The sequence below is a fragment of the Emericellopsis atlantica genome, assembly GCF_019669845.1.
Source record: "Emericellopsis atlantica unplaced genomic scaffold F5Z01scaffold_8, whole genome shotgun sequence".
NCBI classification, from domain to species: domain Eukaryota; kingdom Fungi; phylum Ascomycota; class Sordariomycetes; order Hypocreales; family Bionectriaceae; genus Emericellopsis; species Emericellopsis atlantica.
In genome coordinates this window covers 1-18,106 of record NW_025764710.1, presented here as the reverse complement: position 1 = coordinate 18,106, position 18,106 = coordinate 1, and the positions used below count along the sequence as shown (strand labels likewise).

General features: G+C 61.3%; 9 protein-coding genes across 9 annotated transcripts; 6 read left to right on the top strand and 3 right to left on the bottom strand.

Annotated features, from left to right (window-relative positions):
- Nucleotides 1-144: 144 nt before the first annotated feature.
- F5Z01DRAFT_619411 (phosphoribulokinase/uridine kinase) lies at nt 145-846 on the top strand (the record flags this gene model as incomplete). The annotated part of the gene is made up of 1 exon (XM_046261087.1): nt 145-846. One exon carries the CDS (start codon nt 145-147, stop codon nt 844-846), a length of 702 nt encoding a protein of 233 aa, XP_046119771.1.
- A 259-nt stretch (nt 847-1,105) lies between these two features.
- F5Z01DRAFT_516335 (uncharacterized protein) lies at nt 1,106-2,729 on the top strand. The gene is made up of 2 exons (XM_046260396.1): nt 1,106-1,543; nt 1,595-2,729. Exons 1-2 carry the CDS (start codon nt 1,382-1,384, stop codon nt 2,252-2,254), a joined length of 822 nt encoding a protein of 273 aa, XP_046119770.1. The 5' UTR covers nt 1,106-1,381; the 3' UTR covers nt 2,255-2,729.
- On the bottom strand, nt 2,315-4,061 carry F5Z01DRAFT_516268 (general substrate transporter). Its single transcript, XM_046260395.1, has 2 exons — nt 2,792-4,061; nt 2,315-2,729 (listed from the first exon to the last, which is right to left on the bottom strand). Exons 1-2 carry the CDS (start codon nt 4,015-4,017, stop codon nt 2,387-2,389), a joined length of 1,569 nt encoding a protein of 522 aa, XP_046119769.1. The 5' UTR covers nt 4,018-4,061; the 3' UTR covers nt 2,315-2,386.
- A 401-nt stretch (nt 4,062-4,462) lies between these two features.
- F5Z01DRAFT_672492 (uncharacterized protein) lies at nt 4,463-5,970 on the top strand (the record flags this gene model as incomplete). The annotated part of the gene is made up of 3 exons (XM_046264819.1): nt 4,463-4,674; nt 4,735-4,875; nt 4,929-5,970. 3 exons carry the CDS (start codon nt 4,463-4,465, stop codon nt 5,968-5,970), a joined length of 1,395 nt encoding a protein of 464 aa, XP_046119768.1.
- Nucleotides 5,971-5,994: 24 nt separating this feature from the next.
- Nucleotides 5,995-6,978, bottom strand: F5Z01DRAFT_672491 (Alpha/Beta hydrolase protein; the record flags this gene model as incomplete). The annotated part of the gene is made up of 1 exon (XM_046264818.1): nt 5,995-6,978. The coding sequence occupies one exon, from the start codon at nt 6,976-6,978 to the stop codon at nt 5,995-5,997; it is 984 nt and encodes a 327-aa protein (XP_046119767.1).
- Nucleotides 6,979-8,700: 1,722 nt separating this feature from the next.
- F5Z01DRAFT_516253 (family 76 glycoside hydrolase) lies at nt 8,701-10,655 on the top strand. The gene is made up of 3 exons (XM_046260394.1): nt 8,701-9,022; nt 9,083-9,162; nt 9,249-10,655. Exons 1-3 carry the CDS (start codon nt 8,902-8,904, stop codon nt 10,359-10,361), a joined length of 1,314 nt encoding a protein of 437 aa, XP_046119766.1. The 5' UTR covers nt 8,701-8,901; the 3' UTR covers nt 10,362-10,655.
- Nucleotides 10,438-11,745, bottom strand: F5Z01DRAFT_672489 (histidinol-phosphate aminotransferase; the record flags this gene model as incomplete). The annotated part of the gene is made up of 2 exons (XM_046264817.1): nt 10,438-11,605; nt 11,672-11,745. The coding sequence occupies 2 exons, from the start codon at nt 11,743-11,745 to the stop codon at nt 10,438-10,440; spliced, it is 1,242 nt and encodes a 413-aa protein (XP_046119765.1).
- An 867-nt stretch (nt 11,746-12,612) lies between these two features.
- Nucleotides 12,613-14,690, top strand: F5Z01DRAFT_516057 (phthalate transporter). Its single transcript, XM_046260392.1, has 3 exons — nt 12,613-13,051; nt 13,111-14,114; nt 14,175-14,690. The coding sequence occupies exons 1-3, from the start codon at nt 12,898-12,900 to the stop codon at nt 14,517-14,519; spliced, it is 1,503 nt and encodes a 500-aa protein (XP_046119764.1). The 5' UTR covers nt 12,613-12,897; the 3' UTR covers nt 14,520-14,690.
- A 1,116-nt stretch (nt 14,691-15,806) lies between these two features.
- Nucleotides 15,807-17,772, top strand: F5Z01DRAFT_516158 (uncharacterized protein). The gene is made up of 3 exons (XM_046260393.1): nt 15,807-16,340; nt 16,411-17,035; nt 17,088-17,772. Exons 1-3 carry the CDS (start codon nt 16,064-16,066, stop codon nt 17,485-17,487), a joined length of 1,302 nt encoding a protein of 433 aa, XP_046119763.1. The 5' UTR covers nt 15,807-16,063; the 3' UTR covers nt 17,488-17,772.
- Nucleotides 17,773-18,106: the final 334 nt, after the last annotated feature.

Below are 18,106 nucleotides of genomic sequence, written 5' to 3'. Positions count from 1 at the left end.
CCCCGCATCGCATCGGACTGGGCGCACCGTCTGCCTCGTAGGTGAGATCGGGGTATGAAGGATATATGGCGTATAGAGAGCCACTCAGATGCAGATAGACAGACAGACTGTCGAGGTCGTCTGCTTGTGCTAGCACCCCACACCATGGAGCCCGTATACCAAGCGCTGGTGGACCGCATCCAGGCGAAGTGGTCCCAACAACAAGCACACCAAGAACAAAGCCGCCCACGCCTCCTCATCGCGCTGGCCGGCCCTCCCGGCAGCGGCAAGACCACCATCGCGGAGCAGGTCGCCCTCCGGCTGCGGCAGCGCGCCCCCTCCCTCCGCGTGGCCTGCGTCTCGGCAGACGGCTTCCACCTGCCCCTCGCGACGCTGCGCGCCCTCCCCAACGCGACCGAGGCGCTCGCGCGGCGTGGCGCGCCCTGGACGTTTGACGGCGCGGCCACGGCGGCCATGGTGGCCCGTCTGCGAGCTGGGGCAGGGCGTCAGGCGGTGGTTGTGCCCTCGTTTGATCATGCGACCAAGGACCCCGTCGCGGAGGGCCTTGTGGTCGGGCCCGATGTCCAGGTGTGCATCGTCGAGGGGAATTACCTGCTCTGTGACGAGGCGCCGTGGTCAAGGATCGCGGAGATTGTGGATGATAGATGGCTGGTGGTTGTCGACGCGACGTTGGCGCGGGATCGGGTCGCCGCGCGGCATGTTGAGGCTGGGATTGAGAGAACTATGGAGGAGGCACTGGCGAGGGCTGAGCGCAATGACATGGTCAATGGGGAGTTTGTGATGAGGCATAGTGAGGGGCGGGCGGATCTTGTGATTCACAGCGTGGAGGAGGCTGGTCAGTATTAGGAGTGATGAGTCGATGACTGATAGTAGATACACCGTATAGGGTAGGTCAATACACACAGACGTCAATGGGTCAACCAACCCCTTTCTTTCTCTCCAGTCTTCAACTCTTCACTTTTCTCTCACCTACAATGTCTACAAGTCGACTCTGTTTATTGTCTCCCAGAATCGACAGACGGCCCAGATAGTCCCTCCTCGAGTCCGTATGCCGTCCTATCATTTTCTGATAGGAATCCAGCACACATGGACCACCGGACATCTGTCGCCCTCCCCGAGTCCCTCATCCACGCCAGCTGCCTGACCTAGGGTCATCGAGCGCTTCACGGAGTGAGTGGCCCTTGGGCGCTCGGGGTATTGTTCGACGGCCAAGAACGGGGCAAGAAGAAGCTACCCATCTTCTTCACATATCTCATGATACATGCTATCTACTATAACAGCACAGCGAGCCATGTCGTCTCTCGCCTCGATGCTCAACATCGCTCCTCAGCCTGCCTAGCCCGACTGCCTGTGCTTCTCAGCCCTACATCACAAAGCAACCATGTCCGCCAACAATCCCGTGTCCATCCGCGCGCCCAACCCGCCCGTCGAGGACAGTGTCTTCAAGTCCCTGCGTCTCGACGGCCGCACCGTGATCATCACAGGCGGCTGCGGTGGCATCGGCTACGAGATTGCACGCGGTCTCGCCGAGGCGGGCGCCAACGTACGTACCACCTTGTCTTCTCTCAAGGTGTACGCAGACTGACACGCGCAGCTCGCGCTGTGGTACTACTCGTCCCAGCAGTCGACCACGCTCGCCGCCAAGATCACAGCCGACTTTGGCGTCAAGGTGGAGACATACCAGGTCGACATCCGCGACCACCAAGCCGTCGAGGCCGCCGTCGCGCGCGTCGTGGCCGACTTTGGCCGTCTGGACGTCCTGATCGCCAACGCAGGCGTGCCGACCAAGGCGGGGGGTCTCGACGACCGCGTCGAGGACTGGGACCGCGTGCGGGCCATCGACTTTGACGGGACGTACTACTGCCTCCGGGCGGCGGGTCGCGTCTTCCGCGCGCAGGGCCGGGGCGTGGCGGTGGTGACGGCGAGCATGAGCGGGCACGCGGCCAACGTGCCGCAGGAGCAGAGCTGCTACAACGCGTGCAAGGCCGGGTGCATCCACCTGGCGCGGTCGCTGGCGGTGGAGTGGGCGAAATGGGGCGGGCGCATCAACTCGGTCAGCCCGGGCTACGTGGACACGGCCATCTCGGGGGATTGCCCGTGTGCGATGAAGGAGGAATGGTTTGCGCTGACGCCCCTGCGCCGGGACGCGGACCCGAGGGAGCTCAAGGGTGTGTATCTGTACCTGGCGAGCGATGCGTCTAGCTACACGACGGGGGCGGACTTTGTGGTGGACGGGGGGTACACGGCGAGGTAGACTGCAGAGCAAGAGATGAACATGAAGATGGCTCAGTGCGAGTAATGTGCATTGATTGTACGTAGCTTCGTCCATTGAAGGCTACGTGGCAAATACCTGCATACTAGTATTACAAACGAGGTAAGGACGCAGTTAGACCTTCTCATGGTGACTGGCCGGCGCCACCTCCTCCAGCTTGCCGTCCTGGGCCGCCCTGACCCTCTCGTCGTGCTCGGCATCCTCGCCGTCAAAGACGCGGGCAATCTCCTCGAGGCTGTAGCCCTTTGTCTCGGGGAAGAGAAAGTAGGTGACGGCGAAGAAGACGACGAGAAGGACGCAAAAGACAATGTAGTACCGCCAGCCAATATTGTCCATGCCAATGGGGTTGGCAAAGGCGGCGATGATGAGGGAGCCGTAGATGGCAAAGAGCTCGACGGCGATGCCCTTGGAGCGGAGGGAGTAGGGGAAGATTTCGGTGGGATAGCCAAAGAGGAGTCTGTGGTCAGGCAGTCAGTCGTATGTACAGGTAGAGGCAGAGGCAGAGGCAGAAGAACATACGGCGTGTAGGCAATGTCGTAGTGGAAAAAGTAGGTAAACAGACAGACGACGACGACGACGCCGGCGGCCTTGTTGCCCGTCTCGGCGTTGACGGCGGAGCAGGCGGTCCAGATGACATAGGAGACGAACATGCCGATTCCGCTCCAGAGGAAGAGGGTGCGGCGGCCCAGCCGATCGACGAGAAAGGCGGCGCCGAGGGCGGCGGCAAAGTTGAAGATCTGCAGCAGCCCATTGATGAGGGTCTGGGTAAAGGTGTCGGTGATGCCGATGGAGTCGAGGACGAGGGTGAGGTAGTAGGACACGATGCCGATGCCGTTCCACTGGGCAAAGGCGCCGGTGCAGACGGCGATGAGGGTCCGCTTGCGGTTCCCCGGGGTGCTCACGAGAGCGGCCCAGCCGGTCGTCTTTGCCTTTTGCTCGTTCTGGATGGTCTGCACAATCTCGGCCAGCTCGCGGCTGACAAGGGGCGACTCAGGGGTGTCCGGGTCGTGGTACCGCCTGAGCAGCTCGGCTGCCTCGCGGGTGCGATCCTGGGCAACGAGCCAGCGTGGAGACTCGGGCAGCCACCAGTAGAAGCAGAGCTGGACGAGGGGGAAGCCGGCCTGGAGGGCAGAGGGCAGACGCCAGGAGACGGTGCCCTCGTGGGCCTGTGTGCCAAAGGTGGTCCAGGAGGCGAGGATGGCGCCGAGGTAGTAGAGCGTCCAGAAGGCCGAGGTGTACTTGCCGCGGTGTGTGGGAAAGGCCAGCTCGGCGATGAGCATGGGCGCAGGCTGGACGAGGAACATGCCCCCGTAGCCGACGAGGACGCGGGCGACGACGAACATGGGGTAGTTGACGGAGGCGGCCTGGAGGGCGGCGGCGACGCAGATGATGAGGGCGCCGGCGAGGATGACGGGCTTGCGGCCGAAGCGGTCCGAGAGGGTGCCGACAAAGGGGAGGGCGAGGACGGAGCCGATGGACTGGGCGGCATTGATGAGGCCGAGGCGGGAGCCCAGGGGGTGGCCAAAGTAGGACCGCCACTGGTGGAGGGACTGGAGGCCGTTCATGAGGCTGCCATCGTAGCCCGAGACGGACGAGGAGAGCAGGGGGATGAGCAGCAGCAGGTTGAGGCGGAGCAGGTGAGGCTGCTGGAACCAGTACTTGTCCGTCCGGGGCAGCACCTCGGCGAGCTCTGGGCCGACGATGCTGGCGTCGCGCTGGACCTGGGTGGTTTGGACAGGGCGCATTGTGAGAATGGGAGTCTGACGGTCTGATGATGTCTGTTGAGGCGATATCCTCCGCTATGCCGTCAGGGCGGACGCGGACTCATAATATACTCGTGGTCATCACGCCAGGACAAGGCGAGATATGCATGCCCCAGACTCTGCGCCTGTGTGGGCCTGGGGAGGGAGTCCATGATCTGGGGAAGATGGGGTGGTCTGTGGAGGGAGGAGTGCGGACTGAGGGCGAGGGTGAGGGTGACTGTCGCCCGCGCCTGACTCGGGGTCGAGGTGTGGTGCGCCAGGCTTGACTCTATTAGTTCGATTGTTCGATAGCGATTTAGCTCTCTGCCAGAACGAGGCTGGCCCAGCATCTTGGTTGATGATACATGACCGTCACCCCCCCAGGGCGACTCTCGACCTGCCATTTGATATCAAGCGCCCACGGTCAGTGTCGTCCGTCGCATGCACAATGGACCAGCCTGTCAACGCGGACCCTTCCATGGGCTCCTCCTCGAATGAAGAACCTCTGTTCGACATGATCGGAACATCGGACCAGGCCTGCAAGGAGTGCCGGCGACGCAAGGCCCGTTGCAATCGCGACCTGCCGACGTGCAACCTCTGTCTCAAGTATCGCCGGCACTGTCTCTATGAGAAGCACGCACGGACGCCCCTGACGCGCAAGTATGTATTGGCTTTCACCGGCAGAGAGTATTGACCACAAGTCCCGTGCTGACCTTGCAGACACCTCACCGAGGTCGAGACGCGCCTCGAGAGGGCCGAGGGCCTCGTGCGCCAGATGCGCAGCCTCGTCCCGTCGCATCTGAGGACATGGGAGCAGCAGCAGCAGCAACAGCAGCAGACCAGACACGCCAACCCGGACACGTCGACGCCTTCATGTCGTCCATCCACGACGGCACCAGCAGGACCAGCACCAGCAGCAGCCCAAGGCGGTCAAGCCCCCGATGCGGACCAGCAGAGGATGCTCGAGGGCCCTACCGCGGCGTCGAGGTCGCCTTCCCACGCAACGTCGAGGACCGCGAGCTCACCGCCGCCTCCAAGGCCATGCCCCCCGAGAGCCCCAACATCACGCCCTACTCCGCCGTCGCCACCCAGGCCCGCTTCCACATGGCCACGGCCGAGTGCTACGACCGCGTCATCTCCAAGCCCCTGCCCAGCGCCGCCGAGCTCCTCCGCCTCGAGCAAGACACCATTGAGCCCTGGCGCGCCGCCGTGCCCCCCTACTTTGCCGAGGACATTGTGGACGACACCACCCTCCCGCCCCGGTACGCCCTCGCCCATGCCGTTATGGCCTGGCGCCTGCGCAACCTGCGCGTCATCATGTACAGGCCCTTTGTCATACGGCGCGCCCTACGGCGGCGCGACGAGGCCGACACGGCCAGCGCCAGGGCGTATGAGCGCTGTCTGGCCGACGCAGAGTCCACCATTGCCATGATTGCCCATTTCTGGGACACCCGCGCGCACGACCGGCTCGCCGCGTGGTACGGCCTGTACTTCCTCTTCCAGGCCGCCCTGATCCCTTGTATCTGCCTCCGCAACGATCCCACGAGCGCGGCCGCCCAGGAATGGCGCGCGCAGATCACCCGGACGCTGCGCACCATTGCCGCCATGGCGCCCCTGAATCTCAGCTCGGCGCGGTGTCACAGCGTCATTGTCGGGCTGTGTGGGCGGTTCCTGTCGTCTGAGGAGGTGGCGCTCCCACAGCAGCAGCAGCAGCAGCAGCAGCAGCAGCAGACGACGAGCGTGGACGAAGAGATGGCAGAGTCGGCGTCCTGGCTGGGCCCCGACCATCCCGTGGGCGAGAGCCCGCAGACGCAAATCAACGGCGTCTTCTCCATGATGTGGCCGAACGCCGCCACGTCTGACTTTACCATGGGCGACGACGCCGGCTGGATGGAGTTTCTGAGGGCGGGCAGTGACGAGGGGGCTTGGACAGGCGGCTACCATGCTGACTTGTGATTAACTATCTAGTCTAGACCTCGTCTACTTGCTCTCTGCCGCGCCCAACTCCGGATGCCCCTCGACGACCCGCAGCGTCCGCGCCCACGCATCATCGCCATACAGCGCGGTACGCAGATACGCAGACGAGACGCGCTGCACGACAGCCAGACGCTCGGGACTCTCGTCGTCCGTCTCAGCCGCCGACCAGCCCGCCACGCCGCCAAAGCCGTGTCCACCACCGCGGACCTTGAATAGATCCTTGGGACCGGGTGCGTGGGTGTACCCGTCCCAGTGCCAGTCGGGTCCCCTGTCGGTGAGATGGGGGCTCAGGTCCGCGTCGCCGGCCATGATGAGCGCGGGTGTCCGCATGGTGTCAAAGTTGACGTCGTAAAAGGGGACCATTTTGCGTCCATTGTCTGACAGACTATCGCCTCCGTGGCCTGTGCCGCCGAGGACGACGCCTGCTTTGACGCGCGGGTCGTGGGCGCGGACGGTGGTGCCCGTGATGGGGGACGTGTTTGTCGCGCCGAGGAGGAGACTGGCCGTGAAGCCACCGAGGGAATGGCCCGCGACGGCAATGTTGGTCTTGTCCAGGCGGCCCTGGAGCTGGGGGACGAGAGTTTCGAGGGTGTCAAGGTGGTCGATCAGGAAGCTGATCTCGCCGGGGCGATCCTGCCAGAACATGCCATTGTCCGCGGCGGGCGGGGGCAAGCCGAGGCTGACGGCGGCGAGGTGGGTGGGCAGGAGGACGACGAAGCCCTGCGAGGCCCAGTAGTGGGTGAGGGGCTCGTAGCCGGCGAGCGAGTTGAGCCAGTTGCTGCGGCCCATGCCGTGGGAGATGATGACAATGGGGAGGGGCTGCTTCGCCGCCGTAGAGGAGAGGACTGGGGCCGAGACGCGCAGCTGGAGGTCGACGGGGCGGTTGGGGTAGGGGATGGTGACGGGGGCGATGCTGAAGACGGGTAGGGGGGGCTGCGCGGGGAGGAGGGAGGCGGCGCCCATGGCTGCGTGGTCGGGGAAAGGCATGGTGGTTAGTGGTATTTGAGCGGCTTGGGTTGGCTTGTGTCGTGGAGTGTCTGGAGGGGCACTCATGGCATTTTATAGCACTGGACATACCCGGGGTCTATCGAGGATACTGACTGTCCTTGGGCCGGACTTAAGAATTGGCAGTTTTGCTGTGTCAATACGCTCATGAATGTGCCTGCGAAATACTGCCTGATATTCTGGTATGAAATCTAGCAGACGGCAGAAACGCTGGACTCTGGCGATATTTCCGGACGCTGTCGTCGAACTTATGTCCGCGCGAAAAAGTCCGTGAGAAGTCCGGCCCCCTTTAGGTCCGGCCTCCCCCGGTCGGGCGGATCCACATATTCCCGGTGGCGGCCGGTGATGCCCCGCAATATCTGCCCAGACCTCCCGGGCCGTCCGCCGAGCGGGGCAGCAGCCTTCTCGTGCCCGCGTGTACGCAGTGGCTTCTCAGCGCAACCACTGAGCCAAGGGGAACAGTATAGATCCTTTTGGTCGTTCTATTCAAGCAATAACTCCACTCAGCTTCTCGATGTTGGCCCTTAATGCGACGATTTATAGCCAGCGTCTCTGTTGGTGCAGGAGTAAGCAAAGCTGCAGCATAGCCACATGAGCTGAAGCCGCGACAGCGACCCGTGTTTCTTCTTAAAAGGCATCGAAAATAATCAGAGGCATCGATAATAATTTTCGCAGTCGTTGGCGAAATAATGCAGAGGCTTGTCTGTTGATACTTGGCTCAACTACCAGTGGTATCAAAACTAAAGTCTCTGCGTGCTGTGAGATTGTTAGCTCTAGTTCTCAGTTGTCGAAATCGCCCCTGTCATTGAGGCTACCCTAGAGAAGCACGGACACATAACCGCATGTGTGGCATACCGTTAGTATTTGTTCAATTATAAGCACAAGTTGTCTAACAAAAACAAAAACTCTATAGAAGTCCTCGAATTGGATTCACTTGGAGCGCGATGGGTGAGTCAAGTGACGGTGCTTCACTATCCATGCTTTGCACTATCGTATGTGATGAGAGTGAACGTGGCGGGTGCCCTGGCTTTCTGCTTGCACTCAGCGGAAAACAAGCTTGAACGGATTCTACACGTAACCTTCCCAATGAGGCCAAGTCTCGGCTCGAATACGGAGACAAGGACTAGAGCCCAAACGGCGGCAACGTTTCGAGTTTCGAGTTTCGAGTTTCACGTTGGAGCGCCTTGTGCAAGCGCCTTTGAGGGACACGATTCGCGAATAGAAACGTCAGTGACAGGGGTCCGCTTCCATATTTCTCCCCTGTCTCTCTCCTCCAATTGATCCATCGGCGCGATCTTTTGTGGTCTTGGCCCCTACTATTCCCCAGATCTCCTTTCAATAGCGCTTCATACGCTGCAGCATGGTGCCGCGCGCTCCAACAAAGCGCCCTTTCTTTGTTTGTTCGGCGCTAGAACGAGAGACAAAGCGAGATGATGCAGGGCAGGCGGCGCACTGACTGGCCGTCGTGTCACCGTCTGGTCCATGATGCATCCATCCATCCATCCATCCACGGCGGCTGAATGCGCTGTCCGACTTGCAGACGACTGCAGGCGACACGACGGCCGCTCCCTGTCATGGTGTAACGGTGGCACATTGGCACCCGTATAACATCCATCGCGGCCCTCGATCTTGGTGCTGTCAGATGACACCCGTCTGTCCGACCACCCGTCTTGGCCTCACCTCTTGGCCTCACCTCTTGCTGACCTTTCACTCACCAAGCCTGGCGCTTTCTCTTCATATCCTGTTCATACATTGTGTCTTCATTCCTGGATCATTTCATCCTCTCTGCGCCGCACTTTGCCGTTCACTCCAGTCTCACGGTTCACCCACCTTGGTCAACGACGCCGCGCACCTGTCGCCGGACGATAGCCTCCCCCGCGAACGAAAAGAAAAGCATTATACCCTATGAAGGGATTCCTCGACGTGGTCATGAAGCTTGAAAAAATCATCACCGTTGTGGGCAGCCTTGGGGGCGCTGCTGTCGACGGCGTCCTCGCCCCCAAGTATCTCGACCTCGACATTCCTTGTGAGTGCATCCTCACCGACACCATTCTCCTTCGACGGTCTATCTAACCGACGCCCGCAGACTCAATCCGTAACGTGGCCGCGACCATTGTCCACGATGCCATGACGTACTACAATGGGAACACGTCCAGCAACCCATTGGTAAGTGACAAGTGACCTTACCTTCACCCAACTCCCACCCTGGACATCACGTCCCTCACCAAAGACGACACTGACCACCACAACAGGCCGTCGGCGATCTCCAAGACCCCTACTACTGGTGGGTGGCCGGCGCCCTCTGGGGCACGCTCCTCGACTACTACCACTACACCAAGGACCCGAGCTACAACGACGTGGTCATCGAGGCCTTGCTGTCGCCCTACAACCTCGGCCCCAACCACGACTTTATGCCCCCCGAGCACGCGAGCGAGGAGGGCAACGACGACCTCTACTTCTGGGGCTCGGCCGCGCTCTCGGCCGCCGAGCGCAACTTCCCCCAGCCCGACGCGACCAAGCCCTCGTGGCTCGCCATTGGCGCCAACGTCTTCAACTCGCTCCAGTCCCGCTGGAACACCACCCACTGCGGCGGCGGTCTCACCTGGCAGATCTACCCGGACAACCCCAACGGCATGAACTACAAAAACTCCATCACCAACGGCGGCTTCTTCCAGATCGCCGCCCGCATGGCCCGCGCCACCGGCAACGACACCTACCGCGCCTGGGCCGACCGCGCCTGGGACTGGTCCTGGGACGTCGGCCTCGTCGACCACGACGCCTGGCACGTCTACGACGGCACCGACTCGGCCAACGACTGCGCCGAGGTCAACCGCGCCAGCTACACCTACACCTCGGGTGTCTACCTCTACGGCGCCGCCGTCATGGCCAACCACACGGGCGACCCCCGCTGGGTCGACCGCGCCACCAACCTCCTCGCCGGCGCTGCATGGTTCTTCGGCCCCTATGGCAACGCCACCGACATCCTCTACGAGGGCGCCTGCGAGCCTGCGGACAGGTGCAACGCCGACATGGAGACGCACAAGGCCTACCTCGCCCGCAACATGTGGCAGGCCACCTGGATGGTGCCTTCGCTGCGGCCCACGGTTGAGAGGTACATGAACGCCTCGGCCATGGCGGCGGCCGCGACATGCACGGGTGGCGCGGACGGGCACCGCTGTGGGATGAAGTGGTATGTTGGCGGGCACGATGGCAACGTCGGGCTCGGTCCGCAGATGACGGCGCTCGAGGCGATTCAGGGGTGGCTTATCGAGGACGCTGCGCCGCCGTTGCGAGGCGACGCCATCCAGACGGTGAGGGATGTCGAGTGGACGCCCGTGGACCCGTATCGACACGATACGTCATAGTTTATAAAATCTAATGATGCAAATAAAAAGAAATTCTATCCCAAAACGCCGTGTTCGTCTTGTCTATGCAGAAATCCTATGCAATCACCCCATTAGCGGCCTTCTCCTTGGCCTCCTCGTCCTCCTCCGGCTTCAGCCCCCTGACCTCGGCCAGGACACTCTTGATCGACCCCAGGAACCGCGTCACCTCCTCCTCCGTGCCGACGGTGATGCGCAGACAGCCCAGACACCCGTGCTCCTTGCCCCGGAAGCGGACCACGACGCCGCGGTTCTCCGCGAGACGCTCATACACCGCAAGCGCCGTCGCGTTGTCCGGTCGCCCCTGGGCATCCAACATCTCGTACAGCAAAAAGTTGCTCGCCGTACCGCCGCGCAGGCGTCCGACGCCGTCGACCCGCGGCAACTCCTCGACGAGCCGCTCGCGCTGCCGCACAATCTCGGCCCTGTGTCGCCGCATGACGGCCAGACCCTCTGGGCCGACGGCCACCTGCGCGAGCTCCGAGGTCGGGTTGGCAATGTTGTAGGGGGCCTTCATGCTGTTGAGGATGCGCGCAATGGGCTCGCTGGCAAACGCGACGCCGAGACGGATGCCCGCCATGCCAAACGCCTTGGAGAGGGTCTGCATGACGACGAGGTTGGGCCACTCGGCGACCCACTCGGCAAGAGAGGCATCCTCGGGCGCAAAGTCAATGTACGCTTCGTCGACGACGACGACGCCGTTCCAGGTCGGGTGGCGCAGGAGCGTCTCAATGTCGGCCTTGGCGAGCAGGGCGCCGGTAGGGTTGCCGGGGGAGCAGAGGTACGCGAGCTTGATGTGCTCGTCCTCCGTCAGGGTGCGCGATATGGCATCGACATTGAGGCCGAAGCCCGGGGCGGGGAGGAGGGGCACCTTGACGAGGGCGACGTCGTTGACCTGGGCCGAGACGGAGTACATGCCATAGGTAGGCGGGCAGACGAGGCACTTGTCGCGGCCGGGGACGCAGAAGGCGCGGAGGAGAGCGTCGATGGCCTCGTCGCTGCCGACGCCGACAAAGAGGTTCTCGGGGCGGATGGTCTTGGGTGTGTGGGCGTGCGTGTTGCGTAGGGCGCACAGGAGGGCCTTGAGCTCGTGCTGGTGGGGGTCGGGGTAGCGGTTCAGGCCGGAGAGGGAGACGAGCGAGGAGGAGGACGAGGTCGGCAGGGACGGGCCGTAAGCGTTTTCGTTGGCGTCGAGGAGGATGTTGGTGCCGTCATCTTTGTAGTCACTGCAAAGGGGGGATGTTAGCTGGGCCGATGGTAGTCGGGAGAGTGATTGGCAAGGGGAGACGGACTCGCGCGCGCAGCGATAGGGCTGGAGGGCGAGGATGTTGGGGCGAGCGCAGGTTTCGAGGTTGAAGGGCGACATGGTGGCGGCGTCTGCAGGCCAATTGACCTGGCTGGTGGTCCTCCGCGAGATGGGTTCCTAAGGTCGTGATGTCGCGCTGGTGAAGACAAACTGGCCATGAGCAATTGTGGTCATTCCGAATTCGTGGTGGGGTAACTCTGCCAGTGTCATCAATGGTGGGGTTCACATGATTCTCTGCGGTGCCTGGCGGCCCTGGCCGGCACCGGAGGCTACAGGGTAGTCACCGCTAGCATCAGGAGTCGGTCATCCACGAGAAAGCGGCGCGAGCAGGCCCTTGAACGCCATTTCAGACTCACTCTGACGGTGCCGGCATTGTCTCGCCGAAAACTGCCACAGCGGACTCATTCCTGGCGGCAGAGACGCGGTTTTGTGGCCTCACGTCCTGCCATAGCCCTCCATGCAGCGGCCGATGTCGGACATCCGCGATAGTCTCTCTCTCTCTCTCTCCTTTCTTCGGGCAACCGTGACATGCTTTTCGCAATCTCCTTGGGAGGCATAAACTTTGCGTAGCGTCCAGAGCGCGAGTTTCAAAAGTCCAGAGTAAGACCACGCCGTAGGTATGTATCCGACGTGGATAAACATTGACCCCTGAGCCCGCGCATCGACGCCCGCACGCCAGTGACATGACCAACGCTTTTACGTGAGCACGCAAAGACGGCATGCGCCAGGGTCCAGTTACCCCAGGCTCCTCCGTACGAACTACGACGCACGACTCTATAAAATGCCTATCTCGCAGTCGCAGCGACTCCAAGTTGGGGTCCTGGTCCCTTGGACACGATAGATAGGCCCCGCCGCTCGGCGATCCGACGTTGACAGCATGCGCGGCACCTCGTCGGCACTTGATCCGCCTTTGGTTGATTGGCCCGCTACCAGCAACTAGACTAATACCGTAGCTGCCAGAGATAAGGACAAAGGACGCATCTCCGTATGGCGAGGAACATTCCTCGGTAGGGTATGGCTGGGTGCCGACCGAGTCCCCCCCCATCCGCATCACAGTCCCGAGGACGGAGTGGTTATCGCGTCGACACGAGACGTGGGAGGCAGAGATGCAGGTTATAAGAAGAGGCAGCCTGGCATACTCCAGCACGGCCCCGTGTGCACCAAGTCCAAGTCCAGTAGACTAGTATCTTCAACCTCAAAGACCACGCAAACATGGTCAGCTGGAAGTCCTTCATCTCCACCGCGCCGTCGCTCGACGTGCCCGGTCTGGAGACGGTCGACCTCGCCGACAGGGAGATGGAGCGGCGCATCGTCCGCAAGCAAGACCTGCGCATCCTGCCCTGGATCTGCATCACCTACCTGCTGAGTGCGCACCACCATGCCCATCCAATACTGCGTTCGAGTATTCTGACAATAGACCACCAGACTACCTCGACAGAGTCAACCTGGGCAACGCCCGGACTCTCAACAATGACACGCCCGAGGACAACATCATCACGCAGCTGAACCTCACGGGCCAGCGCTACAATGTCGCCGTCGCCCTCTTCTTCGTCCCCTACGTCCTCATGGAGTTCCCCTCCAACATCCTCCTCAAGTACTTCTCCCCCAGCCGCTGGATCTCCCGCATCATGGTCTCCTGGGGCATCATCACCATCTGCACCGCCGCCGTGTCCACCTACGGCGGCCTGCTCACCGTCCGCCTCCTCCTCGGCCTCGCCGAGGCCGGCTTCTTCCCCGGTATCATGATGTACCTCTGCTTCTGGTACAAGCCCGAGGAGCGGGCCACCCGCATGGCCATCTTCGCCTCCTCCATCGCCGTCGCCGGCGCCTTTGGCGGCCTGCTCGCCACCGCCATCTCCTTCCTCAACGGCAAGGCCGGCCTGTCCGGCTGGCGCTGGCTCTTCATCCTCGAGGGCATCCCCGCCGTCCTCGTCGGCGTCATGGTCTGGTTCTGGCTGCCCGACTACCCCCAGACCGCCGCCTGGCTCACGCCCCACGAGCGCGCCTTTGCCGTCAAGCGTCTCGGCCCCTACGCGCCCTCCATGAGCGACAAGCACTGGGACGCGGCCATTGCCAAAAAGACCCTGGCCGACCCCTTCTTCTGGGTCTTTGCCGCCCAGTACTTCCTCATGGCCAACTCCCTCAACGCCTTTGGCTACTTTGCCCCGACCATCGTCGCCTCCCTCGGCTTCGAGGGCCACGACGCCCAGCTGCTCACCGTGCCCCCCAACGTCTTTGCCATGATTGTCATCATCGGCAACTGCCTGCACAGCGACAGGACCAAGGAACGCTCCCGCCACGTCATCGGGGCCTGTGCCTTTGTCGCCACGGGCTACCTCCTCCTCGCCGTCGTGCGGCACTGGGGCGTCCGCTACGCCGCGCTCTGCATGATTGCGTGCACCAACGCGGCTGTCCTGCCTTTTGTGGCCGTAAGTTTCTCCCTGCCCCTATTATTATCAGCTAGCTCGTACTAAGACGACCCCCAACAGCACAGGACGGCCACCGTGCAGGGATCGACCGCGACCGCGCTGGCGACGGGCGGCATGATTGCCATCTCCAACACGGGCGGCATCACCGCGCCCTTCCTCTTCCCCAGCTACCAGTCCCCCATGTACAGCATGGGCAACTGGACCATCTTCGCCTTCCTGACCGTCACCGCGCTGACGACCATCTACACGTGGTACGTCTTCGGCAGCCACTCGGGGTACAGGACGGGCGGCAGGGACGACAAGGGCAACCTGGAGGTCCTCGACGCCACGGCCGGCACCGATCCCAACGAGGTTATGAACAGGGCCATGGGCATCTCGAAGAAGATGGAGGGCGAGGAAGTCTAGTCGATGGGGGCTGCAGAATCAATGGAAGAGATGTGTTGTTTAGCTTGACATGTGTTGTGATGATGTTGTGACAAAGTCGCGACCGCTGGTCTGTCTTGGCAGGCAATATCCTTGTCAAGGGTAGTGCCAAAGTCGAGCAATGCTTGTATGAACGGTATGAAGCCTCAGGAAGGTACCTAAAGTCCGCACAGGGCTGTAGAGAGGTCTATACCTTAGCACAGGCACTCATCCACAGCAGCCATGAACAGACTGCCAATATCAAAGGTTGACGATTCTCCATAGTGGTGTTGGCCACGTCAACTATTGCGTACCTCTTCTACCTTGAAGTGGCAGATCCGACGATGATCAACAACAAGCATCTCGGCCACGCCGCGATGGCCTCAACGGTGAAGCCTCACGAGTGGTCTCAGTGCATGTACGTAGGCCACATGAAACAACGCACTCCAGAGGCACCGACCGCTCATGCAGGCGCCTTCGCAAACTCGAGTCATCAAGCCTGGTAGACAGAGGTCGGACATCAGCGAGCCGGTGCGCATTGCCCGCCTCTCAAGGTGTTGGAGACGTGCGATCGGCGCTGCATGAACGGCGGGGAGGACCGAGTCGGAACGACAAGTATCCGTAGAGCAGAATGAGCCTTGAGGAACCGTGGACTTGACCTAAGCCGGACGTGGAGGTGGAATAGTCGCAGTGGACGAGGTGTAGTATCTGGCGACAGAGTCACAGAATGTCGATGATGGCCTCGCTTGTGAGCGTCGTGCTGGTACTGAGTAATTAAGGTACGTCCACTCGTAATTTATACGTACCTGAGCTCCTCCCGTATCAGCTGCATCTGCAGGCTGCAGCTGAGCTGGTCAAGCCTCAAGCCAGCTTCGCTCCGGTCCGCGCGATCCACCTGGCGCAGGAGAGTCCGACAGGTGGGCTGCCTTACCTTGCCTTGCCCTGCCTGGGCGTCCGAATTCGACAAATTTGAATTTTCAGCCAGCAGCTCTTATTAATAAGGTCGTTGCAGAGCGAAGCATTGGGTGGCATTCTGTTGACGTTCTCCCTCTCTGCCAGTTCAACCCCACCAGCCTGTCGCCTTGAAAGTTCGCGTCGATCACGTGTTCGTATATCAGGTCGTCACTCGACTGCCAAGCCACCCTCCCAGCTGCGAAACACCACCCTCGCGCCTCCCAACGACTTGTCTATTTCGCCGAAACCTCCCGTTTATGACTCTGAGGTTGCTGTTGGGATCGCATCTCCAGGTTGACAACCTACATTCCTCAAAAGTTCAGCCCGCGATACGCAGCGAGGCACTCAGCCGGCAGTGTTCCTGCGCACGTCCTGCATACCCATCCTTCAGGCGCGACGTTATCATAAAGTGCGACTGCGACGCGGGGTGAACAGCCATCATATTGCGCAAACAACAGAATCGCACCATCGACAACTTGCGAGACCACGTCCGGGCGATTGACCTCGAATCCTGCGATCAGCACTCCCTGTTCGACCCACCGATCGAGCGAACCCGCCTTGACCTCCCTGCATAACAGGTTCGCGAGCCAGCCATGTACTCGGGCGGCTATGGCTTTGGCAATGCCGGCGCAGGCAACTTCAACAACGCCGCACCGCAGCAGCAGCAACAGCAGGCACCACAGCAGGGCCAACAGCAGGGCCAGCCGCAGCAGCAGCAACCACAGCAACAACAGCAGATGATGTACAACCAGCAGCAGCAGTTCGCCGGGATGAACTCCCAGGGCGCGTTCCCTGGTGGCAATCCCCAGATGATGCCGGGCGGCATGATGCAGAACCCCGGGATGCAGCAGATGGCCGCCAATGGACAGAGTAAGTGCTTCGTCGTGCCACGGCGCATCAGACTCGCTTTTCTTGTTCCATGCTGACGAGGGGGGCCCAGTGGCAGGCTACCAGCAGCAGTTTGGCGGATCACCATACAACCAGGTCCAGATGAACCCCCAAAACTTTGCGGCCAACAACTTCATGATGGGCGCAGGCGGCATGCAGGGCTTCCCGATGCAGCAGCCTGGCATGCAGCAGACACCGCAGATGATGCAGCAGCAAAGACTGGCGCAGCAACAGCCGAACCATCCAGGCGTCAGTCAAGTGTCCACGCCGCAAAGACCGTCCAGCTCTACCCAGGGCACCCCGACGAACGCGATGCCGACGTCGCATGGCCAGTTCCAGCCGCCGCCGCCGCCCGCACAGAGCCAGACGCCGACCAACTTCCAGCAGCAACCGGCCGACCAAGCCTCGACGCCCCGGACGCCGACATTTGCCCAGAATCAAAGGGCAGCCCAGGCCATGGCGGCACCCAGTTCGACTCCCATGAGCCCGGGGACCGAAGCGCGGGACAAGGAGAGGTTCGCGTTGCTACTCGACATCAACCACGAGCTACTGTATGAGTCAATACAAATACAGACCTCGCAGCAAGAGATTAAAAAAGAGCTGGCAGCAGCGGGGAAACTGACCCCTGAGCGCAAGCAGACAGAGGAGGAACTGGGGCTGCAAAACGACTATATTCAGTAAGGCGCTCCGACTTGACTAAAGTGTGCGTGCGTACTGACAGGCCCCCAGGTGCATGAGACGACTCCAGGCGAATCTGTCTTATATGGCGGCCATGGCAGATCGCAAGCCAGACACCAAATTACCGCCACATCCAGTCTACCTGACAGCCCCGAAACTGACACTCTCCATCAAGCTCAGGGCGCAGCCGATTGTGCCCGAGGGGAGCGACTTGAAGCTGGACCCCGTGACCGACCGGGAAGAGCGAGATCTGGCGATGAAGGAGCTGTACGCCCGCCTCGCCGCCTGCTACCCGGGCGTCGATCCCAACAAGGAGCCCAGCCAACGACCGGCGGGGATGATGCAGAAGCCGGGCAACCCAGGCTTCCACCAGGCCAGCCCGACGACGCAGAAGACACCTCAGATGACCAGCATGGCGGCGCCGCCCAATCCGAGCAGCATGGGGTCGTGAGACTGGTCTGGCTTGTTTGTATTATAGGGAGGGCGCGGCGGCGTTGGAGACTGGAGGCAGCTTGCTTGCTTGTTGGATACCCCGCGGCGACATTGAACACATGGCTGCTGTGGTTTGGACATTTATGGGTGAACGGCGTCTAGCATGGCGATTTTTACCAAAATATAGACATTTTGCGGTGCCTCAAGGTGCAACCCTTTCTACGTAGTACAGCCCTGTGTAGCCCTGAAGCCTTGTAGTGCTACAGGCTATAACAATTGCTCGATATTGGCACTATCACTGCTCAAGATATTGCCTAGCCAAAACACACCAGCACTAGGAGACTTTGTCGAGGAGTACGGTACCTGAGTCCTGATGCCGGATGCAGCGTCCAGCAAAGCAGTCCATTGATGTCGGTGAGAGAATGCGGTTAGCGCATGCGCCAGACGAATGGATGAGGGGCACTGACAGTGGGGGGCAGAAGGCTGGCGATCAGGCAGGCCATGGCATTGGCCAATGATCGGCCGCCAATGGAAACCCCAACATACGGAGGACGGCGTCAAAAGTTTTTGGTCGCCAAGACGCTAGAAGATCAGGGATTAGCTAGACCCATGGAATTTTTGCACCACATTGAGTGTAA